Source organism: Diuraphis noxia, unplaced genomic scaffold, assembly GCF_037042655.1.
Source record: "Diuraphis noxia isolate RWA-SAM2 unplaced genomic scaffold, SU_Dnox_SAM2 contig0004, whole genome shotgun sequence".
Lineage (NCBI taxonomy): Eukaryota > Metazoa > Arthropoda > Insecta > Hemiptera > Aphididae > Diuraphis > Diuraphis noxia.
The window spans coordinates 54,294,046-54,320,246 of record NW_028301714.1 but is presented as its reverse complement, the minus strand read 5'-3'; the positions used below and the strand labels follow the sequence as shown (position 1 = coordinate 54,320,246).

The 26,201-nt window shown below is 29.0% G+C and overlaps 1 protein-coding gene and 1 long non-coding RNA gene across 3 annotated transcripts in view; one reads left to right on the top strand and one right to left on the bottom strand.

The window, feature by feature from the left end:
• The window catches only part of ssh (Protein phosphatase Slingshot), an 83,825-nt gene extending 61,219 nt beyond the window's left edge, over positions 1-22,606 (bottom strand). The window contains exons 1-2 of one of the 2 annotated variants that reach the window (XM_015523859.2): positions 22,369-22,606; positions 598-653 (exon numbers count right to left, since the gene is read on the bottom strand). In XM_015523859.2, coding sequence (XP_015379345.2) covers positions 598-653; positions 22,369-22,425 — 113 coding nt within the window. In that variant the 5' untranslated portion in view covers positions 22,426-22,606. Of the gene's footprint in view, positions 1-597; positions 654-18,404; positions 19,076-22,368 lie in introns of those variants that run through there. The other variant, XM_015523858.2, reaches the window with a different exon arrangement.
• LOC107173350 (uncharacterized) lies at positions 19,122-26,188 on the top strand. Its single transcript, XR_001506365.2, has 3 exons — positions 19,122-19,517; positions 23,501-23,573; positions 23,976-26,188. It is a non-coding gene; the product is annotated as an uncharacterized LOC107173350 (long non-coding RNA).
• The last annotated feature ends 13 nt before the right edge of the window (positions 26,189-26,201 follow it).

Sequence of the window (26,201 nt, the reverse complement as noted above, 5' to 3'; positions counted from 1 at the left end):
AAATTGGATAAATTCAATGAAAATGTAAGTACTGCTTACAAATATTACATGATAAAATCACGAACTGGAGAAAAGTATATACAGGTGTTAATGATCTGCGTTTTACATACCAAGTACTTAATATGCTTACATTAAGACCAGATCATAAAATATAAGTAACGAAAACTACAATCTGTTATATTATAGTACAATAGATATTTTGTTATAACACACTCAAGGTCTTTTGAGGAAAAAACGCTATTGTCAGGGAAAAAACCGTTGCGATTAGTTCCGTTCTAAATTTGTTTGCTACAATAAAGGCAACGTGATTACAGCAGTTTTGGGTGAAAGTCTTAAGATTTATTTTTGGTGCAAAGCGTAGGCTACAGTATCCTTGAGTTGCTTAGAAAATCGATGAAACGGTAGCAAATACTTATACTTACCACACACACGCACACGCTATAGAGGTTTTATAACCGTAGGTCGCATTATGGACATTTGTCGGCTAACCATTTTGGCAAAACTCCACTCAGACATAATAATATACACAAGCGCAAGAATACGTATTCTTGCACGCAATTATTAACGTGTCCATCGTTTATGATATATCTTTCTTACCTGCGATTAGTTTTGATCGGCTCATCTTCATCCAATGAACTGCCGGCTCCTGAATCCTGGAATAATCAATAAATAAAAATTCATTAGAAAATTAAAACTCGCAAGTTTTATACTAAAAGAATTAAATCACACAAATTATGTTAAAACGACATCATATTAATCATTCATAATATATATAAATATTTTATAGAGTAAAAATACAAAAACATAATATCATAAAATTTGACCCATACTTTTAAAACAAGTTTTACAAGAAAATAATTAATGCCGTTAAATATTTGCCCGTTAGTTAAAACTGTTGTTTTCATTATTATGCATTACACCCGACTTCATTTCAAGGTTAGATTTAATACAATTAAATTGCACGAAGATTGTGGTGAATAATTAACTATATAGAGCAATTTTTATTGAATCAGATATTTTTTAAACGAAAAAAGTTCACTATACACTACACGAGTAATAGGTGGCTAAATTTAACACGGAATAGAGAAAAAAAACTTGATTTATTTTATTTGTATAGTTCCCTTGTGATGTATGGGCCAAGTTCAATGTACTGCAAACAATTGTATATAACAGTATACAGCCTGGCCCCATCGTTCAATATTATAATAATTATCATTAATGAGCACTGGAAATTGTACTGCAGAGTATCTAAGCAACTAACCGCAATACACAAGCCTAAATAATTTTTTATGAAGTTTATTTTCATTGTTGGCATTACTGTCGGGGTTTGGAGCGATCCACAAGTCACAACACTATAATATACTGCAAGTGTACCGGTGAACAAAAGAGATATCATTATATCTACTACAAACGGTTTGTGGTTACAATATCACTTTCCGCCGATATGATACACTTTTCTACACATAGGTACGCTATATAATAAATAAGTTCATAACAATAAGTTTTGATAACAATGATAATTAAAGAAAATCAAACCAACGATGTATTATCCACGATAATCCTAGACTCAAAAAATCATAGTCAATGATTATTATTTATCTTTAAATAATACAAAATAATATAAAATACACAAAGATACTAATTACAAATTAGATAAGTATTAAGTATTATTTAATTGTTTGACAAAGACTTTTATATTTCCTGTCGTTAAAATTAAAATACATTAGTAGTATTATCTTTCGACTGAACACTTAAAAATGTATACTGTGTTCCTTGATATTTCAAGTTTTAATGTCATCGTTTTTTTTACAGGTACTTTCAATATTCTGATAAAATATATTTAGTATTTAAAATAAATGATAATGTTTTTTTAGAATAATTATAATGATTTAATTATAAAATTGAAAGCAATATATATGCAATTAATATATGCAATTAAAATATGAATCGATTTTTTTTTAATAAAGAAAAACTCATTATCTTAACTTCAGCACACTTCAGTTTCATACAATAAACTTAAGTCATCCGTTTAACGTACAATGAGTTATCTACTTTAAAAATAATCATTCAAAATAAATGACTCATCTCAACTCACAAGTATTACATAGTGAAATCTTGTTGAACGATAATGTTATTTATTATTTACTATTCAAAAACCCGCATCTAATAATTGCATTTTATCTATACAGTTTCTTAAATCCCAAAAATGGCATAATAATCATTACACATTTTACTAATGATTGTTTACTATTATATTATATAGGTTATATAAATGCTTATAGAGTACAGGTTATAAGTTATAGGTTATAATATAAAGGTTATAGCATATTATGATAGCACTTATATTAAGAAAAAATAGAAACAACCAAGTAACAAAATAAAAAATATTGCATTAAATGTTTTATATGAAAACTAGGCAAATATTATACAATAATAAGATTACATTAACACTAATGAAATCATGCTTGAAGTTATTGCATGCTCATGATTGCTACTCAATTTACGATTTAATAAAATAATTTTTAAACGTGTTAAAATTTGAATTTACTGGCAATATTTATCTTTCATATTTCTATTAGATTTTTACATTAGCGGCGTCAATCAGCAGTTATGTTGTTATGAAGATTACAAATTATGCAAATGACATCGTGCCCTACAATTGAACGTAGGTAACGTACATAAATCCGTAAATTTAATTTGGCGGGAGGAAGATTCATGTGCATGCAATTATAACAAACGATTGTGTCGCGGACACTTTCACTGTCACGACCCCAGCTTGCACGACCGCTACAAAACACGGTTAGAGTGGTATATAGTAGATCAACAAAAATAATAATGTAATAATAATAATAAAAAAAAAACACCGAAATGAAATGAAATTATAGCCATTTAAACAATTTCGAAACGGTTTTCTCAGTTTTAGGTCACGAAGAGGCGAAAAAAAGGTTAAAATTGAGACAAAATTAAGCCATACACACTTCACCGGCCGCTGCGTCGGTACGTGCCGTAGCTGACCCGTGATCACGTTTTTTTGCGTCTTTTTCATAAAATAAAACGTATAGGGAACATATTAATGCACTTGTTTGTCTACGAGTGTGTGTACATAATGTCATATAAGTATTAAATTTATAGTTTATAGCTTCTTCTCTCTTATTTTTGGTCAGAAATATGCCAGTAATAATTAATCAAAATCAATTTTAGCTAAACACGTCACTCATTATATCCATTACCCATTGACATTCGATCACATAATATACTCAGGTTTATATAATTTAAATAGTGTTTTGAAATTCACATAGTATACACAACTTTAAGGCATATTATAGCCTACGAAGACGAATACTAATTTAAACTATGTTGTCAGAATAAGATTGTAAGATAATAAGAGTAAAATTTAAAAGATACACCAAGCCATTATATAATATTATGCACAAGAATAAACACTAATTATTTGAAGCTTTTTAGGTAAAAAATAATGATAAAAACAAATGTATCAATAAGTATCAAAAATTAATATATTTAGGAATTTGAGTCGAAAGTATACACACAACACAGTCAGTAAATAAAAATGAGTGATAACATTAAATTAAAGTAAATTATTTAATTTTTGGAAAATATACATAAAGCAGCAGTTTACTCTTTGGTAAGTTTGTTTACAATTATAGTTCAAATCCCAATCATAAGATTAATCTATAATGATGTATCACATTATTAGATCAAATATTATACCATTAACATTGCTTTTAAATCAAATATAATAATAATACTCAATAATAATGATATTATTATCATAAGACATTTCTGAAATACAATTAACAATACAATTGGGTTAAAAATGTTCAACGAATTTAAGAATATAAATCATTTGTTTTCGACAGCTATATTATGTGGCATATATGCAGCTGTAACGCGTAATATAATGGTTGAAACACTCAGTTTGAAAAACACATATTCGAATGTTTTTTTCCGATAAACAATCTTCGTTGCAAATTATACTAAAATGTAAATTAAATATTATAAATTGTACGTGAGACGTTAAACAATTACAACCATAACAACATTAATAACGACGACAACAATATATTATGACACGGACAGTTAGTAAAGATAGACGCCGTATGTGCAGTGCACAATATTAACAAAGAGTGTAAAAAATTAAAACATTTCATAGGTACAGAGATTTTGTTTTTCTGACCACTGCACATGATATGGACAGGTACAAACATACAGGAGCCACAGTAGGTACAAATATAATTTAAATTTTTGATTATTGTTTTGAATTATAAGGAGTTGAGAATCTGTGCATTACCGTTATACGAACCGTAGAAATCGACTATATATTAGAAAAAAGTCACATATTACTTGTATGTACAACACAGCGGTAGTCCCTGTAAGTGAATACCCAAAAAAGTTTTTTCTATCTACCTCCAATCTATTGAATCTTTAAAAATAACTGGTATCTACATACTTTATAAGCGCTTGACAATTGATTCAATTATTTTTTTGAATTCAACTAAGAGATATACAACATTAAAACAAATGAGATAAATGAGAAATATACATAAATGTTAAATACATCTCCTCTTTTTGTACACTTTGAGTTATTATTTCAGTCAATAAATAACGATAAATTAATATTATTTTTAATATATTGGTTTAGAGCATTTACAATTGAAACTACTCTGCAATTAATAGGTCTTTGTTTGACGATCGCTAAAAGAGAGAGGTTTGTAAGTAAACATTAATCACAATAAAATAAAGTAGGTATAATATTATGCACGATGGTAGTTACAAAAATAAATTACGAATAAATCCAGAAGATAGCGATCGATTCGCATGAAAAAAAATCACTTGCTGTAGGTATATATAATATATAGGTAATGTGCGAATACAGTACAATATATTACGTGTGCGCGCTTGAGGCTATAATACTATACGGTTGCAAAATCCAACATACAATAGCTGTATGAGTTTAAATTATAATATTATAACGTATATTATATATTATGCACTGTTGACGACGCGCGGTGGTGCAGAATGCAGGTATACTCGTATATTTTATTTAATAAAAATACGGAGTGATGCAACGCGTCCATTATAAATGTATAGTCGTATAGTGTATGATGCATTTTTCGTGATCGACATACTCTGGATAATACAATATTATATTATTATATTATTATTGTTGAAGATATTGTTGTCTCGTTGCAAAACTGCAACAGCACACGGAGACGGATGCAAGCTGATGTGCTCGCAAATATTGTAAACATTACAGACACGAGTTATAATATGCAGTTATTGTTTTTTATATTATTATTATCGCTCCTGCTGTTGTAACGGTTGTAATTACTATTATGGAATATGGAGACATACACACTGCACCACTATAGGTATTGTTGCAGTAAATCATGTGATGTATTGATGTTTAGGTAGGAGAACAAATAGTAACTACGCATAAAACGGCCCATCGATCTGGTATTTGTACAACGCACGGAAGCGAGTCGTGTGCTGTTTTGAATTGAACATGCAGAAATTAAATAGGAGAAAAATATTGCGTTTTATAACATTGACCTTGTAAAAGGTGTCTTTAATGGTTTTTTTTTTTTATGGACTGTTAAATACAAATGACGCAAGTGCTTTATAATATACAACATATTTTGTGATTTACCAATATAAATGTAAAAGTATAAAAAATATATATATATATATTTTTTTTTTTTATACACGAGACAATGGAATTAAACATTTATACCCTGTCGCGGCTGTCGTACCGCAGACACTAGGTGGTACGAACGTATATATATCAGCAATTATTTGCCAAACGACGTCACGGAACTGGTATACGCCCCTATGAGTTACGATTTTTGTTTGTATTTATAAATGTAATTAATGACACATAGCTAAAGGACATAAACAAAATATATTTGTAACTAAAAAACAACTTTACAATGAGCAATTTTTTCTTTCAAATTGTTGGATGATAAGACGTATAATATAGGGACAATTTGTGAGGGAATTGGGGGTGATTAACAACCCCCAATGTTTAGATTAGCTTCCTCGTAATTTATACAATTTGTGGAATCTGAAATAACAAGGAGCTTCAGCACCCTTTGAAATTAATTAATAAAAATAATAAATAATAACGATAAATTAATTTCATTGAAATTGTTCATCATTATTTTGATAAAATATTAACTATAGATAAACCTAATTTTTAGCTAACAATTTTTTTTTTAAACATTTATTAGAAAATATACAATCTGTTAACATAATTACAATAGCAGTATTGGCAGTAACACTCGACCACTATAAATTTAAGTATCGAAAATGGGAAAGCAATTTATATTAAGAGGACTGCACATGCGCATGTGGTGACTCCGTCTTACAAAAAATAACATATATCAAGTTTTTATTCAATAGAACCAATTTTGTAGTATTAGCTTAACGCTTAAGCAAATAAGGCAAAAAGAGCTGGTATCGAATCATAAAAAAACCAATAATCGGCTTGAGAATATATTTTAGTGTCGACGTGTCTTTGAGATGATTTGTTCGTTCAAATAAATATGTAATTGCCGAACACTGGTTTTTAATCGGCTCGATTCTTCATTGTCGTGATAATAATAATACAATTATTATATGGAACGAATGCAGAAAAACGTATTACATCAATAGTAAAAATCAGTAATTGGCGAACAAAGCGAAAAATATCGTTCAAAGACCTTCAAGTTCAAATACCCGATGTCCCGGTGTATGTATACGTAGCGCGAATATAAATATACAAATCCGAACTGGACATCGTAGCTGGTATACATACAGAGTGAATGGAAAACGTAGACGACCGAAAAAATACAATCCCAGTCATGCGTCCGTCGGCGTCATGTCTTAAAATGGCAATACCGTTCGAGGGGCGATGCGGCACGATAGTATCGAATAGAAAAATATAATCGACAACGATTGTGAAAATAAAATCGATGAATACGAATATTTATTTATATAAAACGAATTAGCATACCATATAGTTATTATTTGAAGAGTTCAATAAATTATTAAGTTAAAAATAGTTAAATCCACATAGGTCAACATTGAAACAGTATAAAATGCAGCTGTTAAATTCTCGCAGTTTCGTTCTCGCTATAGTTTAACTACATAATACACACACACGGGCGCGCGCGCGCCCGGGTGTGTGTGTGTGTGTGTGTGTGTGTGTGTGTGTGTGTGTGTGTGTGTGTGTGTGTGTGTGTGTGTGTGTGTGTGTGTGTGTGTGTGTGTGTGTGTGTGTATAACAGGACGTTAGTAGCCCTAAAGAATATTAAATGAAAATGCAATCCACAATATTACGCATTAATAAAATAACTACCTATTATATAAAAATAAAGACACAGTATCCAGTTAAGACACCCAAACACAACTACAGCGTCCGACTAAGTTAAGTGATGTATCTCATTTATATTATATAACCCCGATAAATTGGAATTACTTAGTAAACCTATACAAATTTAACATTGTTCAGTAGCAGTTCACCGTTTAAATTACAATTTTTACCCGTAACCTAAATGTAATCAATAAACGACAACTAAAATATTTACAATTGATAGAAAGACTTTCAACTCAATTATCCTACCAAAGTACTTAAGTTTTAAAGTTGCAAAATTATAAAAAAAACACAATAAAAGAGTATCATATGTTAATTTTTAATTAACTTTTAAATTTTCGCATAGCGACCGGAATGATGTATACGATATCTATAACAAATACATAAATCCACGTCGTTTCAAAATTATATGTAAAAAAAATATATTATGCTGCAAACATTTAAAAAAAAATAGATCAATGGAATAATGATACAATTGCGAATTGCGAATTGCAAATTGAAAATAAAAACCAAATAGAAAATTGAATTCACGATTTTTTAAACAACTAAAAAAAAGTATAATAAAATATACATTACACTGTTTTATTGATAATTTTAAGCGTTTATTTAAACACGTTAATTTTCTGTATAAGAACAAAAAAATATATACCCAAAACAGAAACACAACCATATACTGGTACTACAAATAAATAAATAAATATATATTTAATCAATACATAACGTATGTGTCTATATACGTGTGCGCGTAAGACATTATAATTCGTATCCAGCGTGACGGTAGAGGCGCGAAGCTAAGTAAAAAAAAATAGCGTAGTAGCCACTAACGAATAATAACAGGAGACCGAAACGCGTACCATTGAAATACACCGTATACTAATATTTGCTATTCCATTCTCTATAGGGCCAACGACTGAACCACATAAAGTCGTATCAATCGATCAGAAATATTGTGCAGAAGGAAACAGAGGAACTCGCAAGCAGATTGGCTAGATGGTTTATAAGTTTTAAGTTAAAACCGAAAATGTTCAAGTACTTTAAGACCGATTTTGTGTAAAATATCGTAGAATTATGTCCCCCGATCCACCGCTTATTCATCACCACTACTCTTATCGCGGCGGCGCGTTCTATCGGATGCCAGTCGCCGGAAACAATAAAAAAATAGCTGATATCTCTAATCACATCAAAAACACTTCATGTAAAAATAAACCAAGTTAAAAAAATGAATTTAGTGATGATTAAATATTTAAAAGAAGTGATATAATATGAAAAATAATTAAAATGCCATTTTATAATATTACATATACCGTATAATAAAGACGAATTGACGACAAATAAGCAGTGCCGCCTTTAACCTTTTTGAGGCCCTGGACAGTGGTATTATAATGGGGCCCCACGGTAGACGACCGACTAGTGTCGATTGTATTATTATTATTATGACAATATTAGCGATTGTCTTTTGATTTTTCTTGAAATATCTTTATTTATCAGTAATAAATATCGATTATTGGTTGGTAATTTAGGAGGAGTTAGGGGCCCCATTGATCACTGAGCCTAGGGCATGTGCTCAAAGTGCTCTGCGATGGGAAAGAGTATCTTATTTGAAATAAAATCAATTTTAATGTTAAGTACTTAGTCAATATATTTTATGTTTATGCATTATTAATTATGAAAAATACTATAACGGTTATACTTATTTGTATTTGTTTAAGTAGGTAAGTATACTTCTACGTCCTGTCAAATAGTTAAACAATATGTAGACTAAGTATTTAACATTACAATAGCTTTTTTTTAGTATGTTAACATTATCAGCTTTATATAATATATATCTATCAATCTATATAAGTATTAATGTTTAATACTTAATATCTGTACCTACAGAATACGTATGGATAATATTACAGTATTATACATAATCGTTACGAACAACGAGTTATATGGCAATCCGCGTATCCAACCGACAGACAATAACAAATCGACGACTACCGCAGGATCCACCCGTTACATCGCACCTACAAAAAACGTGCACGATACACAATAGCGGATGTGGGTCGCCAGGCTGTCATATAATAGATATACACGGCATGTACCTCAACCTACATAGGTACATTAAACCTAAATCACTATACACAATATATAATGATATATAGGCACAATACTCCAACGGTGGCGAGCATGCGGAAATAATGATCCTAAGTCGTCCGCCCTCCACATCACGACAATGACACGGCTGAGTGATATGATATCAGAAGTAATGGTGCCTACTATAGTACTATGTGGGCACCATTTTATACAAATATATTATATAGGAGGTAATGTCGACCGACACATGCTTTTTAATCAGGTTTTTTTTTTATTCACTGACAAATATAATTTGTAGTTTATTCTCAAAACTAGATTTTCTTAACGTATACTACAGCACAAGGATGACAAATGGATTAGAAAAAATATAACATTTACCGCACTAAATAGGATAAAAATATTCTATAGACTACAATACAAAATATTATTATTTACAACTCATCCCATAAAACACGGACCCGCGCGCCGAATCGGTGTTATGGTCGTCTTCAGTACAAAATATACATGAAGGAAAATAACAATTCATTTATGTGGAGAGAATATATGCAATTATATACATACAACGATTGATTTTTTTTGTTTTTAAGTTTTATAATTTTAGTGTGTGAACACCTACTTAAATAGCAGGTGTATAAAAAATAATATTGCGTGAACCCTGCTGCAGTATATAAAATTTACCTATGAATAAATGAGACTGAGTGGTTTTACAAACTATATTCTTTAAGAGTTAGATTATATTGTTGATTTTCTTGTACTATAAAAAATAAACAGTAATTTATTATTGTACTATTGTTTTTTTTTTTCATAAATTATATAATTTGTCAAGATTTAAAAGAAAAATTAATTAGGGATGTAGTTATGTTTATATATTGGACGAAATCATCATACTATCGTTTTCTAAGATGGCCAGATCTAGTTGTATATTTGTTTGACAGTGTTAACACAACAATATAAGTAGGCTTCTAGAAAAATGTACAATGGGTAGGGAATCGAAAAATTATTCAACTAATTTGACAGAAAATTGTACGGACGGGAAATCGTTTGTCCAATAGCTGAAAACAATGACCTGATAATAAAATGATTGAATCTTAATTCTAAAGCACAGTTATATAAACAAAAGGTGAATAATTGAAACGGGTTTTGAGAACAAATTTAAAATCGATTCTGATAGAATGACGACAAATTAAAGTAGTATATACCTACTTCATGTAGACTATTATAATGTAGAAAAAATTACTTTTTCTAATAACTAAATAATAATATATTAATGCAAAGATAGATTTTTTATTATTTTTAAATATACAAAAAGAATACGAGTTATTTTACAGTGACATATAGAAATACATAATCGTCATCCACACAGTAATACAATGCTTGTAGATTTTTTTAATAAATTGAAATTTATTTTAAACATGTATTAGAAAATGATATACAAAAAATTTAAAATTACATAACAGATGTATTTATATGCAATATTTAATATATACAAATTAAATTTTTTATACATAAAAATATTATATTAAATTAATTTTCTATTATTAAATCGCACTTAAAAACAAATCTTAAGCTGTTATTAATACTTATTAATTCACGATAAAGAGTGAAAACTATTTTACCTACGTAAATAGTAATTTATTGTCAAAATACAAAAGCCAAAACTAGTAATTTGTATAACTACATAGTAATGTACAATTATTATTCGTTTAAGAACATATTATGTATAGTTAAATTTCTACTTTCATTTATTAAATAAATTTCTTCCTCAAGCTTCACGCCACTTATAAGTTAGCATATGCTAAAAAAATACATAACAGGAATTAAATAGCTTAAAATAATTATATATATTCACCAGGCCCGAGTGTTATCGTTTCCATATGACAACTCCGTGTATTTGCATATAGCAGTCTTGTGTAATATTGTAATATATTATACGTCACGTCGAATGTTTAATTGTTAGCTAGCAGTTAAAATTTGAATTTCTTAATAAATACGGTAACGTAAATAGTATACCTATATGTTGCATTTTGTGAACATTTTATTCTACCGTTTATCTATATATTTGGACATGATGCGAACATCCAAATGTTATTCCCAGATTATCACGATTATATATATTATTACTACATATAAGTTACTGCACACTGCACAGGTTACAAAATCAAGGTTTTATTTCGGTTTAATTTCGTCATGCCACGTCCGGGTATCGACCCATAGATATTAAAGAATGGATAGACCATGGCTATATATTAATAAAATAGAGGGAAGTGTGTCGGAATGGGGAAGAGAGAAAAACTGATTTTTATCAATATCTCTCATTCTGGCAGAGATCTTATCATAAATTATATACAATAATTATATAGGTATATTTATGTAAAGACTTCTATAACCTCACAATATTTTCATGTTCGTTCACGTATGATAAGCATAAAAGACCTATCCATTCTTTAATATATATGTAACGACCGCGTAAAGCTAGTGTTACTTGCTTTGCAAACCTTTTCTGCCTTCCTTGGCCTATCGGTACCTAATCTTGTGCACCTACACGGCTGCACCCTATATTCGAAAACTCCAAGACTCGATAACTTCTTGCACGTGTTCATCGGCAAAAACCAACACCAGAAAACGAGAAACAAAACTCTTTGAACTTACAAACTTGCAGCACAAACTGTACAAGATTTATTATAACACGGTGGATACAACGTCACGAGAAAATATGAGACAAGTCGATACCGATTGTACTTATAGGCGTATAATCAGTGGCAGCGCCATAATTATGTGATATAGAAAATAGGCATATAGATGTTAGGCATTCATCGACAGAAGATTCCCAAAAATGACACGTCCTTCAGTTTGCTTTTAGTTCATTATGCGGTGCTGCTGAATATTTATATTTATATTTTAAGGGATATTTTATACAGTTTTTAATATACTTAGAGATAATACTGTTTTATAATATTTATTATTATATACGCTATTTTAAATTGAAAGTATAAGACTGCAGTTATGTTTGTTCCATTGTTAGCAGGATACAGTTGGCGTTAACATATTTTTTTAAGAAAATTAAATAATATTATGTATAATACTTTAAGGTTGCATTAATCATTCAATATATAGCCAGTCTGTTATACTAGATTATACAAGATACATTAAGATTGTTCACTAAAAATTGTTTTAAATTCTTAAAACTGAGTCAACAGAATGATGAGTGTTTTTTTGGGAAAACTGACTATAATAGTCGAAGTTAATGATTTCGCTCCTCTCGCCTAGATTCAGCAAGCCATTGTTATTATGTTATTAAATATACCTAAAAAACTGCACTAAATAATTGAAATTCAACAAACATTTAAGACAGTTCACCCAAAAATAGCCATGGTACTGAGCTCTGATTATAAACGCAAATCGAATCTTCCAAAGTACAATTAGTTAATTAGGGTTTAATATCCAACATACAAATAGTTTCTATAATAGGTGCCTACTATTAATTTATTGTTACTGACCGAATAAATATTTTCTCAGGACAAATAACATATACAAAATACACGATATTATACAACTTTGATCACTAAACTCAGAATTTAAAATATAACTATATAAGTGCATACAAAAATATATTATTTCGTCGAGAAACTATAGATTACATGACTCAATAGTTTTTTTTTTAAAGATTACATTTTAAACAATATCTTATAATACCTGAACACGTTAATTAAGACCTCTAACTTATTGATTTGTTTCAATATATATATTATATCAATCAAATTAGTTAAGAGGACGCTACACCCGCATGTGTTGTTTCCGTCTTACAAGTACGTAACATTGCAAAAACTGTTTCGCGTGGGAAAGAACTGAGAAAGATACAGCAATAACTAAGAAACGAAATTTTCACCACTTAAAAAGGAGAATTTCGTCTGTGCAATATCGTTTTAATTTTTTCGATATTACTTATTCAAAAAAAATTCGTATTGTTTTATAATACATTAATTTTGTGTTTTTTAAGCATGAATAACTTTTTTTGTAGGTGTGATATCGAAAAAATAAACAAGATTTTGCACAGACAAAATTCTCTTTTTTATGTGGTGAAAATTTCGTTTCTTAGTTATAACTGTATTTTTCTCGGTTCTTTCCCGCGTGAAACAGTTTTTGCAATGTTACGCACTTGTAAGACGGAAACAACAAATGCGGGTGTAACGTCCTCTTAAGATATAACTGCATCGCAAGTGTTGTCTTCGTGTTACAAATGTAAAACATAGTAACAAATATTTTGCGCGAGACATAACATAACAAAACTATTGAAATTGGATGTCTCACTATTATCTTTATTCTATGGTCTCACTTAAGCGCAAAACGGTAATATCATGATCGTCGTGAAAGCCTTATGTTATAAACTTTTAACTTTTGAGTGTATATTGTGTTTTGTAAAGAATAAATATTATGTAAATAAAGATAAACGCAACCAAAAAATATGGTTCTCAAAATATTTATATTTACCGATATTTGGAAAAGAACTCCTGAAAAATCTATTTTGTTTTGAACATTATTACTATTTAAACAACTGAGCTGTTTGACATAATCATATTGAATTAATTCTTTATTAATTAAATGTAATTTCACACATAAAAGCTTATTCACATATAAAATATATCAACATATAATAATCAAAATTAATATATAAAGCCTCTTTAGCTTAGCGTTAGATTACGGACGTTATGCAATCCATTACAGTAAGTATGGGATTTATTATATGGACCATGATGATTTGTGACGTATCACGTTACGAAAACAAATCTGTCTGCTCTATTTAAGCAGCTGTAGGTTACACTACATATACTTTGTATACAAAGGGATCATTTTTATAAACAGGGAAAGTTATGGAGATTTCGTATAATACTTTCGCAGTTAATATAATATATTATACAAAACAATAATGAACAAATATTATGCGACAGCGTTAACCTACGTATAGAAAATTAAATTGGAAATCACTTTCTATCTCCAGTATAGATAAAATAAAAAAATCTGTTTAATTGTAATTTATAAACATAATCACATAGAAACAATATATTCAAAATGTAACAACTATCGAAGTATCGTTAAGATTGCTATAAAATATGTTTCATACTATAATATATCTAGATATTTTTTAAGTCTCATCATGATTTTAAAATGATAGAAATATAAAAAGATATTGCAGTAGAATCCACCTAATACGGACAAGTTATAGGGACCAAACTCATTTTTCCTCATTACATACGGCTAGCCATAATATTTATAAACCCAAATAACCTAATTAGTTATTAGATATTACTTTATTAGTATACATTAGAATTGAGACTAGAAAATTTTGCTCAAATATAACTGTAATAATTAATCAGTGCTCACGTTACACAGCATCCACCGTATTTAATAACTTGAGAAAATCCCAAAAATCTATTATTTGTTCAGGTACACTAAGTTTTAGTGGAGTGTACTAGTTAATAAAATCGCCATTCAGCTTCTCCTTAGTATGGTACCAACAGTCGTGCCATACTAACATTTCTTTACTATGAGTAAAAAGCTACTTGGACGATAAAACTAGCTGAGCATCACGCACATAATTCGTATATAAACGCAAAATAATATACTTACTCCTGAAATGTATGTGGTTAATACTATACAACCGGTAAAACGGTACAAGAAATTGTATTATGATCAAACATCTTTCAAGGAATTTACGAAAATCAGAACTGTAAATATTAAGAATTGACATAAATTCGATATTAACTATTCAAGGTTCTTCTAATTAATAAATAGTATATAATATAATAATTGAAAAAAAATTATTTATAATTTTACATAAAAAAAAAGTTAAATTCTTAATCTGCAATTTCATAACTATTATGTATATGTCACAAACACAATGATATATACATCAATTTTTAAATACAGTAAAAAATAAGAAAATTTTCAAACTATAAAATCAAACCACGATTATTTCAAAGTAACTTTATCAGATCTTTATGATTAGTATTAGGTTGATTTTTTAACTATTAAATATGAATAATATGATATACAATATTTTTATAGTGGCTAATTGCTGATAATCTTGAATGAAGTGATATAATCGTAAACCGAAATAAGTATTCAATTATTCATAATACTGCATTCCTATACAATATAAATATAATAATAAAACCATACAACTATACCAAACAACATTATTTGTATACATGCAGGATCAATATTATAATAAAAAGACGATTTCAGCATATTATTAATATTTTTAATATATTATTAATATATTATATGAACATATCAGAAGGTGTAACTTTAGGACAGTCAAAGATAAGTCTGCTAGCATATGCCGACGATATTGCCATCTTAGGAGACAATATCGAAATAGTAAAAATACATTGTAAAAAACTGATGGATGTGGCGAATAAAGTTGGTCTCAGAATAAATGATAAAAAGACAGAATATATGAAACTAAACAGAAAAGACAGGACGTATTGTCACGGGGAGAGTATGAATGTAGATGGACATATTATACGAGTATTCCAAAGAGTTCCACAATTTAAATACTTAGGTGTCCTCTTAACTCAGGACAATGAGTTAAAAGTAGAGATTTCCAAAAGAATGCAACTGGCCAATAACTGCTATTTTGGTGTGGGAACCATGTTAAAATCGAGATCAATATCTTTGAACTTAAAAATAAAGATATACATGACATTAATACACCCTGTCGTCCTATATGGGTCAGAAACATGGGCACCAAGAAAAATAGAGGAATTAAAACTAGACACATTTGAAAGAAAAATGTTAAGACGTATATACGGACCTTATTGTTTCGACTCAAGAACCCAAGAGTGGAGAATTCGAACCAATGAAGAACTACAGAACTTGTTTCAGAGACCATGTATTTCAAACGAAATCAAAAAAAGAAGACTGTTGTGGGCAGGCCACGCCTGGAGGAAAAAAGACGCTATGATTAACACAGTAATCAGGGAAGAACCGAAAGGAAAGAGACCACTAGGTAGACCACGCCTAAGATGGGAAGATTGTGGGAGGAAAGATGTTAAAGATGTTAAAGAGGTTGATCCAGGAGCAAACTGGAGAGAAATGGCGGAGGATAGAATAAATTGGAGGGAAATTTGTTTTGCGGGATGGTCTTGAAGGCCGGAAAAAACCCCAAAAAAAAATAAAATATATTATTATATAACTCTGAATAAGTTATTATTCAATCAAATATCAGTCACATGACATGTACAAAAGTATAATAATATTATAGCTTATAGGTAATTAGGTACTGCTGATGCTGTACGGCGTTATTGCCTGTGACCAATTAATTGCCCGAGCATCAACACGAGAATCATATAAGCTCCGTAAATGTAAACTATACACATTTTTTAACACACCTATTTGTTTTGTTTCAACCAAATATTAAATAAAGTTCTAAAATTATATCCAATTATAATAACTATTTTAGTTTCTATAACCAATGGCAACCCTATACAAACAACAAATTTAAGTTTTCGGAGAGCCCTTCTTTAAACTACAAAATTTAAAAAATTGACTTCTAAGTGCACATCCTTGAGTATTATCTATAAACCAAATTTAAAAACTGATGGTGCGATATACTAAGCTGTTCATCACTTACACATACAAATTACCTTTTATTAATATATATTATAAATATAATATAAAATATATATATATATGAATAATATGTGTGAACGTAAGGTTAATTGATTAATGGTTATAATAAATGGATAATAATGTGAATTTAAAATAGGTACCATTTCTATAATAATATATCATCATAATTAGTTTATATAATTTATAATCTTAGACAGAGACAATATCTGAGAACTGCAAACTGTCGTTATTTAAAAAAAAAAAAAATAATAATAATAATAATAATAATGTTAAATAGCTATACAAGATAGTATATGAGTACAATGTTGTACAGTTTAGAAAGAAAAAACAACCCTTGGAGGTGTCTAATTACTAAATTATCCGTTATTTTTAAACATTAATAACAATTATTCATATTAAATTTTTAAGTTTTTAACAAATATAATTAAAGATATCATGTAAATTCATAGTTTTAGCAAGAATAAAATTATAAAATTTTATCCGATAAGTTAGGTACCACGATGTAAATTTATTATTTAAATATTTATAAACATACATAGTTCTCTGAAAATATTAAAAACATACGACCTAAAAAATGTATTAACGTTATTGCCAGGTTATTAGCTTCGCTTACAATTTAAAAATAAACCGTTAGGTACTGATTAACGTTTTATTCAAATGTCTTCGCGTACATATAAATGGCGAAGGAAACGACATTCCAAATAACACGAAAATTTTTTTTTTTAAATTATACGTAAACATAAGACATATATAATGTTTCTATTTTATAATTTATAATAATAAATATAATTATATTAATATTAAAACACATGCATATACATTAAGGTACGATCAAATTTGAAGCTAACAAAATGTAGGTATAAATTATACAGTAAAACTGTAAAACAGTAATGGAAGTATTGGAAGTACGTTTTAAACCGGTATCAGGGACCAACACTTTATGATAAAAAAAATCAAATGTCATCGCGAAGAGTATCTGCAAATTAATAGGTGTTTATTATATAGGTACAATATAATTATGATAATAAATGAGATTAAACGATAAAAAACCATCGCGATCCAAACTATCCAAATGGATCGTAAACGGCATCTTGATGTACTTTATAATATTACACTTTTTAATATAATTAAATAAAAGTGTTAGACTCTATCTTTGAATGTAGGTGTATATTTTATATACTACGTTTATTTATACTTGAAATTATTTGCGATAATCCATCAATAATACATATTACATTTTTTTAGTGTCGGTTGGACATGATACAATGTTCAAGCCCCCCCCCCCCCAGAAGCACTAAACCATCCAAAATGTCAAACGTACCTCGGGCCCAGCAGCGTCCACCGAAGGTTTCCTAGATGGAGGCGGACGGTTGTTCTTTTGGACGGCGTTCAGCCACGCTTTGACCCGCCTGTTGTTGCTGGCATTCCGTCTGTACGTCAGCCGACCACCGCTGGCCGCCGCCGGATCTTGCTGGCCACCAAAACTGCCACGTACCGACGACGGCCGGCCATCGTCGCATAATATTGTGGACCATGGGGACGGTGGACTGGCGGTTGACGGTGGCGGCAAGACGTACAACATCATAGCACAGTGTACACCCAAAACTAACGCTTAACGCAGTACAACAGCCGCAAATATTCGTAAAGTACGATACGTATATAATATAATAACAATACGCCGCACGATCACGAACTCAATACCCGTTCTGAAAGCTACCAGCTGAGGCGAGAATCCGGGACGACGACGACGGATTCATCGCGGCGAACGGATTTATTGCCTAAAGAAATTCGATCGGAAAACGACTACACAAGACAAGAGGTCAAATGCGTTTACGATGAACAATTCGAAAAACGATCAAATCCGCACACGATTTATCACACGCGCACACCGCGATCACACGTGCTAAAGCGTTTGAGAGCGGCTAACAGACGCTATGTAAACACAACAGCAGTCACGCAGACGACTGACTGACGCGCCGGCGACGACACACTACGGGCCCGCGAGTTCAGCTGGACGAGGCCGACACTGCTTCCACCACCACCAAACATCATGCTTTGTCGTTAACACGAGGCGCGCGCTACGCGGAAATCGAGACGATATTACGATTATTGTCCGATAGTGAGACCTGAACGATATATTTTAATGTTTTCCCAGGTGGGAAGCCTCAAAACTTATCATTGTTTTTATTGTTTAATTTGGCCGGGAAACCTATATGCGTTAACGCGCAATTTATTTTATTATAATTAAATTGTGGTCTCGTCTCGGGTCTCCATTATCTTAAATGGCAGTCGCGATCATCGCCACGACCACGTGATTTTAATCCGGAAAATTGGCCATATTGAAGCTGGGGGGGGAAGAGCCAACAAATGAATCGATTTTTTTAACAAAACAAAGAAAAATAACAGTAACAAGGATTAAGGAATAATCTTTAAAGTAAGTCGAGTGAAATTATTTTTAAGCATTCAATTTAAAAAAATATAGCACTGACAACAATAGACAGTAGACACGCATGAAACGTGTTAGCTGCGAACTATAGGTAAATACTGAATTCACTATGTAATCATAGACCTTATACTTGTATGAAATACATAAAAAAAAGATAATCACCAAGTAATAAGTATTTGAAATAAAAATAATAAAACCAAGTTTATTTGTTTTAATGTTACTGTAAGATAAAATACTGAGCTATAATATACAGTAGTACCGAACCTATAACTCAAAAGGGGCGACTGAGCCACCTTTATTCGGTTGGCAGAAGTCTGTAGATACCTACCCAAAAAATTATAAATTATAGTACTGCCTTTATAGAATAAGTATGTATAGTCAACAAAAATATAAAAGGTTTGTACGAGTGTATGGGGCAAACGCCAAACGATGATGGGTAATGAGAATAATTTTTGCCCCCCCTCATAATTTTATTTTAATTTGGCGCCACTGATAATATAGAAACCTATGTTATGTACCTACAAACTAAGAACTACCTACAGAAACTACAAAAAAAATTTTAAAACTTACTAAGGAAACAAAGATGAATGATAATGCAAAATGCTAGTCACAAATCTTAACTATAGAGTAAAAAGAAATAAAATACATTTATGTTTGGAAAAATTATGTTGACTGAGGAAATTTGAATATAATATTCTTTCATACTTGGGTATCTGAATTATAAATATAAGTATAAATAGGAATTAATTTGTCATAGAGCTTAGTGAGCTCACCCAAATAGTCATAAGGTTAAGTGTTAAAAATATATTAGTTACGAAGTAAGTGAAAATGTTCTATAAAAACAAATCAATTTCTTAATATAAGTAAATATATATTTTTTAACTAGCAAAATATAATACCTATTGAGTTAATTCTTTAATATAGCCTTAACATTTTATTGTTCTGTGAAAAGATATCAATTTCCATATCATATAACAAATTCCAGTTTTCTGAAGCTTAGAGAATACAAATGAAGGAATAAATTAATATTATATACTGATTTTGCACATTAATATTCCAAACACGCTAACAAGTTCAATTCTGAATTAAGTTTATAAAATCAAGATGGTATCTACCATTTAAAAGAAACACAATCCTTACTAAGTCTAATATTAATGAATTTAAAGAAAACTCCATAACTGGACCAATCAGGGGAAGGCGTACAGACCTAAGTGTATCAAAACTACACACCCTTTTAGTATACTTCCTGTTCTATAGAACATAATACAATATATGAAACAGCATTATGTTGAATTTTAATAACTTGAACATTTTGATGAAATTATAGCTGTAGTATAAATTATGGTAACTATAGTTATGATCAACATTCAACTCAACATAAACACACCAAAATAAATTTTGATAATAAGACGTTATATTTTAATAATACTATATTATGTATAATAAATAGTTTATATTGGTTTATATGCCATATAATATTAAAATCAAAATTAGTGGTTTGAGTTAAATTCCTATTAATAAAATGTATAATTAAACGAATTATAAAAATATAACAGAAATAAAATATGCTGATAGATAATAAATATTCAGAACATTATAACTTATAAATTATAACCAAAAAAATAAAAAATGCAATATTTATCCCCAATTTATACATTACATTTGTATAAAATACAAAAAAGATGTGAATACATATTAATCGTACCTTACTGTATTTTTTTATTTCTTGAATATTTACAACAAAACATTAACTGAGAATTAACATATTATAATTACAACAAAATACCCACCAAATCAGTTACACTGAATAAATTCTAGTTATTTAATTAATCTAGGTCAACTTTGTTTACATACCTGTAACCTGTTACACTATAATTCTCATTTAATTTCTTTTTTATTTAACAATGTGTAATTACTTTAAAATGTACTTACATAATAAACAATATCATATTTTACTAACCAAAATATAATAATCTATATATATATATATATATATATAGATACCAATATTCATACTTATTTAATACTTTAATGTAGTTTTTGTATAAAAAAAAATAATTCAACGATCCAGAATCATACTTTTTTAAAGAAAATGTTCATTGTGCCCCCTCACAATTTTTCTAAATTACATAGTAATCATAAATGCACATTTGAAGTACATTTTTATATCCTTTACTAATTATTTGTATATTTAAATACTGATTTTATTATAACTATTGATGCTACAAAAAAAGTTATAATACATAAAACTCAAAAAATTGAAAAATGATGATAAGAAATCCTCAATAAAGGTACTCGAATATAAAAAATATTACCAGTAGAATTATATTAGAATAAAAACTTAACACATAACTTATAACAAGATGTAATGTATAATATCAAATAATGATTTCCTTGTTTATACATAATTATTAATAAATTACACTAAGTTTTTTTTTATAATAAAACACTTATATATATAATCCATGATATTTGTAAAAAATGTATATTGTATTTATAGAATATAAATAAAGTTGTGGAGGAGATCACGTAAATTTTTAAAAAAATAGATAAATGCTCACAACATGGGCAATAAATTTATTTCTAATAATTTTTAATAATATGCTAAATCAAAACAATAAATAATTCAAAACTTAAACAGAAAATAATGAAAAGTTCATGAACATAAAAATCAATTTTCCTAAATATTGTTTAGCTGCAAACTTATAATGCCAAAACAGAAAAAAATACACTCATTCAAAGTTATTTTTTACAAACAATATATATTATATTGGTCACCTTATTGTGTATAAAATATCATTTTGAACTATTATATACACGCATAATGTAAGGTACTCACCGAATTCTGTTGCAAAGTCCCTATAGTCGGAGACGTCTGTACGGCGGCTAAAGCCATACACGCCCGCTGTAGTCTTTGTTTTCTACAATGGCGAAGATAAACGGACCTTAAACTAATTCTAAATGTTCAATGTAACTCAATATAGACGAACGACGAATTAACCGTTGAAAAATGAAAATACAACACATAACTCGAAAACAATCAACGATGAACCAATGTAAAAAAACAAAGTATTAAAATATATTACCAACTCCTAATCAGGAATACATAGCGAAAAAGTACTAAAAAGATAACAGCCAGTGCTTACCAGGGTTGCGGTATATTCGAATTGTGGTTTAAAACATTGTCGATGTATTGTTCTATGGTAGACTAAAGAACGAGATCATTTGGTAACGTCTTTTCGACCATACGTTAATTGTCCCCAATCAACTTGTACTAATTACTTATTATATTAATTTAAAATTTAATTAATTCTTAGAATTCTAAGAAAAATGAATTTTCTAATAAAATATTTAAAAAACTAAAAACAATTTTATTTTAGATACTTTTAATTATAATACTATAATAATGATGCTTTTCTTCGGAAAAAAATAAATTTATAGTCAATAACCTAGTAAAATACCAATATATATAATATTGTACTTGTATACAAATCGTAATTTATAAGTTAATTGTTGATTTTCAATTAAGTACTTACTTTATACTATAGTATACTAATATAATAATATTACAATATTACAATATTATAATGTAGGTATAATAAATTAATCACTATCAGCAATATTATACATATAATTGGGTTCTTATTTGAGTTAATCCTATCTAATTCAAATAAATGAATATATAACTGTAATAATTAATGATTAACACCAAACACCACAATAATAAATATTAAATTACATTAAATATTTAACTAAAAATGTAATTTTAGTATGTAGGTAGGTATAGTATAGGTACATATCAGTTATTATTCGAAATAGGTACCTACTACATTGCCTGCACGTATTTAATTTCAAATCTATTAATCATGTGATTCAAACAATCAAACGTAGCCTAATCAATAATCATCGATCATATTATCCTGAATTATGAAAATAATAATCGTGATTCTTTCATGTTATTTTCTCTTTAGAATTTGCAATTGAAACTTGAAAAATAACCAAAATCTACCGTAATTAGTTGTGAAGAAAAGATACACATAACTGGTACGTATATTTAATACTATGTATTGTAAACAGTTTAAATTCTAAGACCCTGGAGGCCTGGACGATGATGGTAAATCAAAATAAGATCAAAACTCTAAAAACCAACAAATTCATGGAAATTCTAATTTCAAATTATTTGTCGACCAGCATCGAGTTTTGTTGTTTAAGTTGGCTAAGATTAACTGCAGAAACTGTTACCACTTACCATCTAGGTATCTATTTCAGAGCGTAAATTAATGAACTATATAATATAATATATAGGTAGCATATCGATAATCGATATCTATACCAGCTAGCGGTTTTCAACCTTTTTATATCCACGTATCACCTACACAATTTAAAAATTTACATTGCCACGTTCACATGACCAAATAACGTTTTTTTTTTTTTTTGGTTATATAGAAAATGGATACATTACCTATCTTACATGTGTGGAATTGCCTAGAACGCCGAAATACTCAGCCTTCAGGAGCGCCATATAAATTTTAAATATATTATAAATCACAGTGTATACAGACTATACAATATTATACGTTTGCTTAAATTAAATTAATATTTTTATTGTTTATATAATATAACTTAAAAATGTATAATGTTAACTTAACGATTAAGATGTCATCAGCATACTATTTGTTTTTCTCTCTCGAAGACACACGGAATCATACCAAATTTAGAACCATAGGCATAATTAATAAATGGACTTTTGCTTTCCTAAAATTTTTCAGAATTTTTAGTATTAATTATTATTAATTATTAATTTATTGACATTCGCCATTCAGTTAAATGGGGAATAGCGAATATTAAAGTAATTTAATAAACTATAATTATTGTTGTGAATAACACATTAAGTTGAGAATATTTATTGATTTTACATAAAATATATTTCTTATGCAGTTATGCCGACATGCCGTTTTGGGTAGTGTAAGTGTGTAACCAATGAATAGGGCATAATTTTAGTTTTGCAACCTGTCGATTTTTGTTTGTTTTATATAGTGTTTGTTTTAAATCATGTTTTGTAAAAATGTAATAAAAAATTTCACCAGTCACCACCCGACACCCAATGGCCCATGTTGCCGCGGTTCTCCGACAAAAAAATTAAAAAACTTCAAACAAACTTCAAAAAGTACAGTTTTTCCGTTACGTTTATTTTACGCTCGGCAATCATTTTACACGGCGTCGTAAATGAATGCTATACATGCAACATATGCCTATATCATATATGCAATATGCCATATGTGCAACGTTTTTAGACATTTTCAATTAAATTTTTCACCTATTTATACATTTCATATGTTCCTGTTACCTATTTTATATGTGGTTTTGCATAACAAGTCGAGTGATATTTTAGATTTGCGGAGCGACGGCGCCGAGGAGCGTATTGATGAGTGCCAAAACACGCGTAGTCACTAGTCACTACCGGTCGGTTTTTTCCGATACCTAACTTTAAAACGAAGTTTCTCTCACTTGTTTTTATATTCTTACAAAGCATGCAAAAACACACGTTTTCAAAAAATCTATAGGTTGCTAAACTAAAATAATGAATATCGTTCCGTTATAGTCGCATTGTAATATTATGTACCTATTTTGTGTACATCAGACTAACAGAATGTTTTTTAAGGAGTTTATTATAGGCAATTTGAAGGTTTGTTAGTAAAAACTTGAATCTTACAAACTTATAATACCTATAATATTCTATAGCCTGTAGGATATTGTATGAAGACTAGAAAATGAGTATGAACAATTATAAACAATAAAATAAAAATAATTATTCTTGGTAAAATCTAGAGAAGTGTATCGGTATAGAGTTTAAATATTGAATAACTAATTGTATATTCCTTCTGGGAAAGTGTAAATAAAATATAGACGACACGTTTATAATCTATATACATTCTTACCTTCATGTGCCGCCAAATACATAATCAGAATAATGAATGTGTGACATTGTTTTGTCAAACAAAAAATTTTTTTGGAGTGGGGTCAAGGGAGACATACCCATCTGTAGAACTTCAAAAACTGTAGAAGAGTGATAGAAAACTCTACCATAAATTTATAATAACTTTGTTTATACATTAATAATTTTATGTTTAGTTTATAAATTATAATACCTAATATGAACATAACATTTATCTATAGCAATAAAATCACCAATAATTTAAGTTAATTTTAAATTTAATTTTTATAATAATACAACATACTGATATTGAATGTATTTTGAACTGAATATGATAATCTCTGGTTTAAAAATTGATCTAAGGAAATCATTAAGCTAACACTTAATAGTTGGATCTGCTTTTTTACTAATGTTTACATAAGTCACTACTAATTTTAAGTTTTTATTAATTTTTCAAGCAAGTAGGTAATCAATTTCAAATTATTATAATTTGTTATTTTTAGTCACAGACTTCTATATAAAGTTCTATAGTTAGTAAAGAAGTCTGTATTTTTAGTACTTTTACATCTGTTTTATGACCATCAGTAGATTTATCAATAGCAACTAAAACTATTAATAGGACCATAATAAAGGGACCTAATAATTTCTTAACCACAATAGTGATTAGTGTTAATGCAATAATCACATTTTTAAATTAGATAACATGTAATTCCCATATATTATGTTGTAGGATATTA